The sequence below is a fragment of a genome, unplaced genomic scaffold (assembly GCF_019419815.1).
Source record: "Pyrus x bretschneideri cultivar Hongxiangsu unplaced genomic scaffold, Pyrus_bretschneideri_v1 Contig6, whole genome shotgun sequence".
Taxonomy (NCBI): domain Eukaryota; kingdom Viridiplantae; phylum Streptophyta; class Magnoliopsida; order Rosales; family Rosaceae; genus Pyrus; species Pyrus x bretschneideri.
In genome coordinates, this window is record NW_025999798.1 from 11,424,428 (window position 1) to 11,435,069 (window position 10,642).

At 35.0% G+C, this 10,642-nt stretch overlaps 2 protein-coding genes across 3 annotated transcripts; one reads left to right on the plus strand and one right to left on the minus strand.

Moving 5' to 3' along the window:
* Positions 1-949: 949 nt before the first annotated feature.
* LOC125471663 lies at positions 950-4,152 on the plus strand. Its single transcript, XM_048572351.1, has 4 exons — positions 950-1,160; positions 1,263-1,463; positions 1,535-1,741; positions 1,961-4,152. Exons 1-4 carry the CDS (start codon positions 1,115-1,117, stop codon positions 3,811-3,813), a joined length of 2,307 nt encoding a protein of 768 aa, XP_048428308.1. The 5' UTR covers positions 950-1,114; the 3' UTR covers positions 3,814-4,152.
* Positions 4,153-5,481: 1,329 nt separating this feature from the next.
* On the minus strand, positions 5,482-7,953 carry LOC103929766 (calmodulin-like protein 11). Of its 2 annotated transcripts, none has more exons than XM_018643135.2 (4): positions 7,765-7,953; positions 7,426-7,583; positions 7,224-7,304; positions 5,482-5,858 (listed from the first exon to the last, which is right to left on the minus strand). In XM_018643135.2, exons 1-4 carry the CDS (start codon positions 7,871-7,873, stop codon positions 5,721-5,723), a joined length of 486 nt encoding a protein of 161 aa, XP_018498651.2. In that variant the 5' UTR covers positions 7,874-7,953; the 3' UTR covers positions 5,482-5,720. The 2 variants fall into 2 exon arrangements, with proteins under 2 accessions (XP_018498651.2, XP_009337272.2); XM_009338997.2 differs by having other exon boundaries at positions 7,798-7,941.
* Between the last annotated feature and the right edge of the window lie 2,689 nt (positions 7,954-10,642).

Sequence of the window (10,642 nt, forward strand, 5' to 3'; positions counted from 1 at the left end):
AGTCAGAACCAAGTGTCCTTCCCTTCTAATCATTTTCCCCTAATCTTGTAATCTGGATGTTCACACTCAACCAAATAATGGACACAATTTATGGTTGATAGAATAGAATGTTTTCCAATAGTTCCATGTCCCATTGTTTACGTGGAAGAAGTACGAACGAGCTGAGATGACCATGGTACGAGCGGTAGACTTAGGTATGCTAAATTTCAACAACCGTCGCATACGTGAAATATATGTAGTTTGTTGGACATGTTTGAAGTTAACTGTCCAAAATAAAAATGGCACAAGCAGGTATGTTTGTGATTCTAATGTAGTATTAGTGTTGTGTGACTTGTGTGACCTGTGTCTCTCGATTGCACAACACCAAGCCGCATGATGTATCCCATCCGGAATTTGAGCAACCACTACATGCCATTGAAACGCCTCTTGTTTGTCTGTGCGGCGCATTTACAGAAATGGCTGCTTAAAAAAACTTAATTGGAAGAGATTTTTCAATGTGATCGGTACACGGAATGGTACACTACGTGTCACTATATAAATGGTGGAATACGTGTGTTAAAAAGTTAATAACTTAAAAAATAAAATTTCTCACCACTTACATAAAAACACGTGGTGTACCACCCGTGCTTCCGTCGTAATGAAAAGTTTCTCCTTAATTAGCTAGGTTAATTAATATTGTCCTTGAGATAGTACTGCCTAATCTTTTGCATAAACAACATAATCATAGTGGCAGGTCACACTAAAAGGCTGTTTATATTGATTAACTTTATTTCGTTAGCAATGTCTGCCTGTCTCATGGAAACTTTTAAATTCAGGACCAAAGAATATCAGTGTCAGCTAAAAAGGCAAAGAGGATGAGGCGTTTGCTTCAAGAAAGACCAGTGAAGTAGTACTACCCTATTTTAATCAAGTGCAAACACCCTGGCATGGCAGTTTAACAGAGAGAAAGCTGTACACTTGAAAATGTTTATAGCTATCTGCATGTGAATACATCATCTCGTGGTATATTAGAATTTATACTCAGATTTTGAATTGAATTTATCTCTCGATCCGAAAAACTCGAGAAGATTGGTGATTTCTGCAGTTGCTTGTACTGCAGGATTTGGTTTAGTTGATGATGGGAAATGAGATGGGTAACAACAACACTTCAGGTTTGAGAGGTATGGAAATTTGAAGTTCGTTTTGAGAAGTTTTATTTGTTTTGTGGTGCTGACGCATAATTTCGTAAGTCATGAGCTATTTGCAATTGCATTCTCCTGCAGATGAAGAGAACACAACGGTTGTTGAAGTTGGCGAAAAACCTTTGGCGGAAACTACTCGTGCAAATGAGATAAAAGAAGAAAATGGAATAGTAAATGGAGACGAAGGAACAGATTTTCATGAAAAAGTTACTAACTTGCCTTCCGATGGTCCAGAGAGAAAACGAGATCCTTCTGTTGATGATCAGATATTAGACAGAACAGGTTAAATACTTTTCCTAATACTGTTACTAAATATTATTGTCACTACTTAACACTTGGCCTTCTGTCCATAGAGCAAGAAGCTACTGAAGTTCAACCTGTTGATGAATCTTCAAATATTGTGCTGGAATCGAACAAAACAGGTGAAGAAGACTGTGAAATGCAAGCAAATATATTATTGAAAGGCTCGGGATATGAGAAGCCAATAGCACAAACGGAGGAAAGTGATCTGCAAGGAACAATCAAACATCGGCTTGAGAAGCAGGCTTCTTTCAAGAAAGGTATGTCTCCATTCTACTGGTTAAAATTTTTTTTCGTTTAGATATTTCAATCATTTATTCTGTTTTAGTACAAGTTATAGTGTTTTTAGAATTTTTTATGTAGTTCACATTAAAATTTAATTCTGTAAATTTTCTAGAAAATATGAGTATATATTTATATGAGAAGAAACGAAACAAAAAAAACCCACCATAGTACTGATATGCTATAAACTGCAACAGAGGAAGAGGAGACAATGTCCACTTCACATGATCCAGAACCTAAAGAATCAACACATTTGGAGTTAAATCATCATGAAATGGCTACAGTTCATGCTGATGACCAAACTGTAGAAGATGGCAGTGGACGTTTAGAAGTAGGAAGTGAAGACTCCCTAGGATCAAATCCTGATTTCGAGGTGAATGGCCACCTCTCGGACACTGAGGCGTTAGAAATTATGGTTGAAAGTGTTGATTGTAACACTGATCCAATTAGGGAGAAGCAAAGGGATGACTTATTACTGGAGCAGAAGGCATCCCAAGAACAATTCGAGTCCTCCGAAGAGAAGTCTGAAACTAGAGATGGAGGTAAGGTTGAATGTGGATTGAGCACCACGATTACAACGATAGCATCCAATGGAGGTAAGGTTGAAAGTCATGAGGAGTTTTCAACTGAGATGGATTTGATTGGAAATTATTGCTCCGAATTAGAGCAGGAAGCCATTCGAGCGCCTAAGTCTGCAAACTCCAAGACAGAAGCTCCTGAACCCGAAGAAAAATGCATGATTGTGGAAGAGGAAATCAGGCTAATTGAAAAAGAGTTGGAACATGGAGAGAACAACCATGATGGAAACACAATTCAATCTTGCGGAGAGCCAGTGATAGAATCAGATTCTTTCCAGTCAACTGAGCCTCAATCTGAAGCTGCAATGATTGTCTCTATACTTGAGAGTAGCGAAAAGATACGTGTATTTAATCCTTTAAGCAACAAAGATTGTCGAACTGAGGAGACGGAAGTTGCTGAGAAAGGCAACCTAGCTGTCATGATGTGTGTCGAAAACGAAAGTGAGGCTTCTGAGTACCACTTCCTGAACTTGGGAGAGAAAGTTGAGGTGGTCCCGGAACTTGGAATGGTTCCAATGGAGTTAACTGTCGTGCATTGCAATGACGAGGAAAAGGAGGCAACAGAGAAGACAACTGCTGAAGAAAATGGGAATAACACTGAACCTTCGTGTGCAATTGCTGTTGATCATGATCAAGCAGAGGCTCTGCCCTTTCAAAGCACCAATGACTCAATCCTAAATTGTAAGCAAGAGAATTGCAGTGACTTCTTTGCTACGAAAGGTTCCACTGTTGATTTCAATAACTGGATAGCTGAAGCATTAGTCTCCATGAACAAGTTGGCACTCGACATGCCTGATCAACATGTTACACAACGTACCAAACCATCTCAAGCAGCAGCAGAAGCAGAAGCAGAAACTAAAATTCCAGCCAGCCAATCCAATGAACAATGTGAAAAGGTTGAAACATCTGAATCAGTAAGCTGTGATTTTGAAACACAAGAAAATGTGGGAAGATCCAGCACTGAATCAGATGTTGATAACTTGAATGTTCGTGCTCGGATACAAAAATCTCCAAGCTTCAGCCTTGATCTCCAAAATGAAGCAAGAACAGAGGAATCGGATTCTCCCCCTTTGCTGTATCATGACAAGGCTGCAATAGAAGGCTCAACAAGCCAAGGTGATGATGTTACCCTTGGAAGCTGCATCAAGTACACCGGATATGAACAAGGTGTTTCACAGTACCAAGCAATGCCGGTGGAAGAGAAAGTTATCACATTGGAAACAAGTAACTCAGAGAAGTCAAATACTTCATTCCTAGGATTCTTGAAGGAAGAGGAAGAAGCTGGTATTGTTGTTACACCACATGAAGATGATAACCGGTCGACTGCTGAAGATTCAACCAAGAATCTCTTGGAATCACATACTAAAGAAGCTGCTAGGGATCCAACTACTTCATCGAAAGGTAAAGCAAGGCGCAGGCAGCGGTCTTCTCTCTTTACCAACTGCATGTGTTGTGCAACTGTGATTAACTGAATACCTCTTAATTCATATGCTCCGAATATACCGGTTTTGATTGGTGATTTTCTCTCTAATTAATTTGAGTTCTCTGGGAAATAGAGTTCTGATCAGGAGGGAGACGGTAATTTTCTTGGTTATTCTTTTACTTATTTGGCTTAAAACTTATTTTCTTGGTTACTTTGAGAAGCCAAGAAAGAGTGTTTGTTTTCACTTGTTCCATCTGCTTCTTTATTTACTTATTTGGCTCAAAACTTACAGTACCTTGTGGTGTAAGTTACCGTCTGATGTAATTCCATCTATTTATTTGACTGAGAGATAATTAATTTGTAAGGTTTTGGAGGGAATTGTATTAAAGGCAGCTATATATGGTGCTTCTGATTGTAATATTTGTTCATTTTTGTTCATATAATACAATGATTTGATAAATTATTGTGTCAACTTAAACCTTTGAGGTTAGTGTTGTCTAACAAAAATTGCTATTTTTCAGTATTACTATCATCACTGTTTAACCTTTTGATTATGATGCAAAAGAGATGGTATGAGCCAAATTGTTAAACCTATCATCAGAACTTCTAGTATCGCGGTCAAAGAGAATCTTGAATACCACCAGCTGTACGTAACTATGCATTTATCTTTCTTGTAACTTATATTGTAAAATTAGCCGGAGAGAAATAAATATAATATAATATATACAACCAGCGACATGACAAAGTGAAATGCGAGAAGAAAAAACTGAAAGATCAGTGCAGTTATGGAGGAACCAACAAAGCACCGACCATAGATTCCTGATTGAGAGTCATTTTTTAAATCTGGATTAGGACAATGGTTGGCCTAAGCAAACTGGGACCAGGCCAGACAGAGAAGGACATGATGGCCTTGAAACATACCATACCATATACACAACCGAGATCTGATCAACCCAATATTGCTTCACATAATACCAGGCCATGTCTACATTTAATTCTTTCACATTTGATACATCGAGCCATAATCCAACCTTTTTTTTCTTCCAATACAAGCAATATCTCCTTCATCTTAATTTAAATTGTGAGAAGAAAGATTCAAACTCAAATATGCAGAGAGAAGCACATTTAGATTAGTGAATATGATTATGTTCGTCTCTCAGCAGAACTGAAAGCCTCTTGAGTGCTAAGACATAGTCAAAGCAGATGAGTTGCAGTGTAGGTTTAGGGCACACAGAGATAGAGACGAAAGTTTCCGCATTCCACGCGGTTTTGAGGACGGTCTAAGGTTTGAACTTTTGAAGCCAAAGACTTGGGGGAAATATGAAGTCATTGACTCAATGCAAAGAAACTAACGTGAAAGGAACAGCTTATCCTTCTCCTTTTCCCAAAACATGAAATCCAATTCATATTAGAAACCACATTTCCACCCATTGATCTTGGTCAAAGTCCGACCTCACGACCAAAAGTTGGAGGAACTTCAAATCAAGAAACCCAGTTGGAAGATAATCTTATAAATTACCCAAAATAAACAGACAAAGAAAAAAGAACAAACTATTTTCACGTTTGTTTTTTCTTTCTTTTTTGTTATATTCTGACTTTTGAATTGAAGAATCAATAAAATAAATAAATACAAGTGTGCAAAAGAGAAAAAAATTGTGCAAAAATCACTCCAAAAGAAATTGGAATGAAATGAATATAAAACAGAAGATATAAATGGTTGAGCTAAAATATATCACATTGAACAAAGATTTTGATACATCATCACATTGAAGCACACCATGATTCTGACTAACTAGAAATTGACAAATAATACAATATGGAATTGAATAAACTGAACAAATCAAAGGGGTACTAGTCAAGTACTCCTATATTTTTGGTCATTTGACAACATGAATACAAGTTTATTGCTTGAGGGCTAGTGATGAATTTGAATGAGGGAATTTTGTTCAATATGGATCATCCAATGGTCATCATCATCTTCACAAATTCATCGTAATTCACTTGTCCGTCACCGTCCAAATCCGCCTCATTTATCATCTGCTCGACCTCTTCGTCGGTCAATTTTTCGCCTAGATTGATCATTACATGCCTCAACTAAAAAAAAAAAAAAAAGAGCAAGAACATGAACAAACATGATTATGTGAAGTGTAGATTCTGTTGGAAATAAAAGGTCCATGTGGAAAACAAGATAAACATTGTCTAATGAAGGTTTGGTGAGTGTTCATTGCATGCGAAAATGTACAGGGAATCAAGATACGGATAGATCTCCTAAGAACTTGGGCTGATGCCATCTCTGATCATGGAGGGCTGGATGTTGTCTTTGGCTATATTTTAGACTTTTCATCCTCTAAAAAAAAAATTTTTAAGATCACTTTAGAGTTTTTTTTTTTTTTTTTCATCTCTAACTATGTAGGGTTTAGAGTTAATTTTTTTCATCTCTAACTACGTAGGGCTATATTTTATTATTTTTGGGGGAAGGGGGACTTAGTCTGTTATTGGATTACATGTTTTCTGTCATGTGATCAAACTTAGCATTACTCTTTAGGGGTAATGCTAAAATGTTTAGACTAAATTTTGTAAACTAAATGATATGGAAGTTGATGATTAGATTATTACTTAAGTGTTGATTAACATGCTTATTTCTTATTGGTAACATATCATGTAGTCTATCTAGCATTATTTCCTTTAATCCTTTTGTTGGAGACCAATTTTGTCAATTTAGGACTAAATGTAGCATAATCCTTGATTGGAGATGGCCTAAAAGGATGTGATTTACTTAGATTAAATATTGGGAATTATTTCACGAATACCCAAATAAAACATTTTATAAGCAAGTATTAGTATCACTTAAGCCATATGATTCTCACACTAATATTTTTCTAACTGCATCCTGATCAGAATCCATGCTGGCAATCCCTGCAATGAAGCCATCACTAATTCTGAATTTGGTGGCCTATCAGAGGTTAACAGCTCGAAGCTTGTAGGCCATTAGGTCGTTGGTATTAATAATATTGTATATGGGGAATAACCTCACATTTTTTAGCAAGGGCTTAGGGAAGGCAGATTTGAATAGAGGTCTCAATGCAGAGGAGTAAATCGTAATCGTTCTTAACTGCTTGAATTATAAATTCTATGTTGAGTAAAATTTCTTTTTGGAAATAATGTTATCACTTTTTATATATTACAGTCTCTTCTATGTTGTTATATGTTTTTTTCGGTTTCTTAACTATGTTTTGGTGTTAATATATGTTCTAATGCAACACTATGAATAATCATTTCAAACACATGAAAAACGTGTTTTGTGAACAAAATGTTCACAGAATTAGACTAACTGGCTTAATCGCCAGTGGAATTTATTTGATAAATTCAAATTAAGCTGATAATAATTAACCTTTTATTCAAAGGAATCGTTGCGTATGAATTTAATTAATGAGATGGAATTTTAATATTGTGTTTTACCTCAGTAGCTGAAATGTATCCATTCTGATCCTTGTCAAATACTTTGAAGGCCTCTTTGAGCTCCTCCTCTGCATCAGTTTCCTGATGCATATATACATTCATACAAACATAATTAAGAACACCAATATGGCATTTTAAGACTAACTAATCTTTATATAATCAAGCTATATATCTGCAGTGCCATGCATATATAATTTTATACCTTCATTTTGTTTGCCATTAAACTCAAGAACTCTGCGAACTCAATGGTCCCATTTCCATCAACGTCCACTTCGCTTATCATGTCCTGAAGCTCCTCCTCCGTCGGATTCTGATCCAGAGACCGAATCACCGTCGCCAGTTCATCCACAGTAATGCAACCTAATAAAACATGTACATGTTCAAAATGTTTTCCGTCAATGCCAGTTCATATAGTTATCAAACGAGCGCCTAGTTTTTGTGCACACACTTCTAAATCTGAGAAGGTAAAAAAACTATATATAGCTGGCTAATGCAAGAACATGTTATATATGTTTATATATTATAGAGAATAAGGACTAACCAAGAACGGAGGACATGATAGTAGGAAACTCACCATCTCCATCCTTGTCAAATACACAAAATGCTTCTTTAAACTCAGCAATCTGTTCTTCGCTTAGTACGTCTGCCATCTTCTTTACTTGGCCTTTCAAAATACAAATAAGTCTAGAGAGAGAAAAAGAGTTCTGAGAGAGAGAGAGAGAGAATGTTGAGTTAGAGTATAGCTCAATCTTAGCTGGGTTTAAGTAGAAGTCCTCCAATGGGGTAATTAATAGGCAAGTGCGAGCATATTTTCATTGTTTAATATTTTAATAAACTGGTAATAATAAAATAGAGAAGTGTTATTGGCACTCCAAAAATCTCATTCTACACTTCATTCAAGTGTATTTTTCTTTTCAAATATAAAAAGTTTGAAGCATAGAATGAGATTTTTGAAGTGCCAATAACAATTCTCATAAAATATAAGAAGAAGAAGAAGAAGAAAGTAAAATTAGAAATGGGTGGTCAAATCAAAGCTTATATATGCATGACTGGAATTTGTTGTTACAGTCTTGGCTTTATTAAAGAGAATCATATGACTTCCAAATCTTTAGCTTTTTTTCATAGTTTCTACATGGAAAGCTTATATATGCATGACTGGAATTTGTTGTTACAGTCTTGGCTTTATTAAAGAGAATCATATGACTTCCAAATCTTTAGCTTTTTTTCCTAGTTTCTACATGGAACTTAGTGAAAGGGAAGCAATATATATATATATATTAACAATTTAACCGTTTATTTTTAGGTTTTGTCTTACAAAAAATGTGTATTTGAAATCATCCAAACCAAAAATATACGAACAGTTAAATAAAGTTAAGAGTGGTCCTATAAAATATAAAATATAGTCGTCATACATATGGTTGTAGAAAGTTTTAGGCAGATATATGTAGCTGCTTCACTGTAAATGCAGATGAATAAATATAAGAAAGGACAGCTGTAAGGGTTTGATGTTTGGGAGACACAAGGCTTTCAAAGACTAGGACGCTGAGGATATGGGGAGGTGTGTAAATTGCTCCCACAATCAAATTTTCCAGCCCCAGAAAGCACGCTGCATTTCTTATTTATATCTTTTTCGTTTTATTTTTTCAGCTTTCTCTCTCATTCGATTCGATTTGAGTTGTTTATTTTTTGTTTAGATGAATAAACAAGTTCATATTTGTTTTGACTTTTTTAGAGTTGATTTTTATATAAGTTTGAATTATTTTACAAATAATAAATGCCAAAAAAGTACAACAAAAAGATGCGAGCCACAAGTTCGGTAGCAATAGCACTCTCTTAATTAGAACACAAAATACTGGTAATAGTACTTGGAATTTTCAAGGCGTTTACATGGATGGTGTCTGCATTTTGCGTATGTTTTGCCTTTCTTATTTTTTTCTTTATTTTAAGAATGGGGGATAACTGGTGATAAGTTACGATTTTCTATCTTTTTTGGGAGTTGGAAAGACTCATAGAAACATTTCAGCATTTCCCTGACCATAAGTCTGGTTTCCACACCAACAACATATTTCAAACCCGAGTTCTCTAATTTTTCATTTAAAAAAAAAAAAACCTCGTAATCCACATTTTACTACTTGACCTCTAGTTACATATTCCTTATTTTTGGTCCTTCGCAGGTTTGGAAAGCATATTCGAATTTGATCATTCTCAAGGAACATGCTTCGTTAAATAAAAGGAAAACTAATGAAAAAAGTTTGAAAATTTTGAGTTTTAACGATAAAGACAAAATAAAGGATAAAGTGAATAATATCATGATTGATTTTTTAGTATAAAAATATAATTCTTTATTAAAATAAATAATATCAAAAACTTTTCGTTAAAATTCTCTTAAATAAATGAAGTATATATGAAAGAAAGTATAGCATTCGAGTTCAACGTAACCCTGTTATCACAAAAAAAATAATAATAATAATAAAGGTTCAACATAACCCTTATCACACATGTCACTCCTTTATTTTACGATCGAAATCGTGGTACGGCGAATTAAAAAACAACACATCAGATGCAGTCGACATGATGCCACGTGTCAACTTTCACTCAGATGTGAAGGAAGTAACTTTTATTGATTGACTCAACAACTGATACAATTCATATCCTTCGTCACCAAAGAAAGTAACCCACTTCTCCCAACTAAGGGCTCGTCTGTACGTTCCTTTAAACAACTGAATTTGATTTTTGATAAAATGTTTTTAGAATTAAATTTTACTAAAATGCAAATTAATTGTAAAAAAAATACTTGAAGTGCTTCTAATAAGAAGTATATTTTGGATGCTTTTAGCAAAAACACTTCAACTGTTTTTATAATTCAAAAATATTTTATTTAAAAGTGCTTTTAGTAATTTAAAACCACTTGACAAACGAGCCCTAAACAACCACCAAAACAGAATCTAATTACAATTCCCATTGATATGATGCTGACACGTGACATTAAAAAAAAAATTTCAGTATGCTGAAAACACGGCCAGGTATATCAAGCGTACAAATACAATTGGTTAAAAATTTGAAAAAAAAAAAAATCCTAACTGATTGTATTTATTACACTTGGTGTAACGAGCCATGTTTTTAGCACACTGAAAAATATCTCAATGAAATGAGGCTTGAATGTGGAAGGCATAATGACATCTGGGAATTTAGTCTTGAAAACTGAATGCTCCTCCCAAGCAGCTGTAGCATCATCCCTTGAGTGAAGTTGCCATTGAAATTTGGTCTTAAAATTTGGGATTGAATATTTCTTTGTTAGTTTAAAATTTGGGGTTGAATGTTTCTTTGTTTGTTTTTCTATAGTATTCTTCGAGAAGCCAAAATTTGATTACCTCAAAACCCAACTTCCATAGACTTACACTTCAAGTTTGTTCATCATC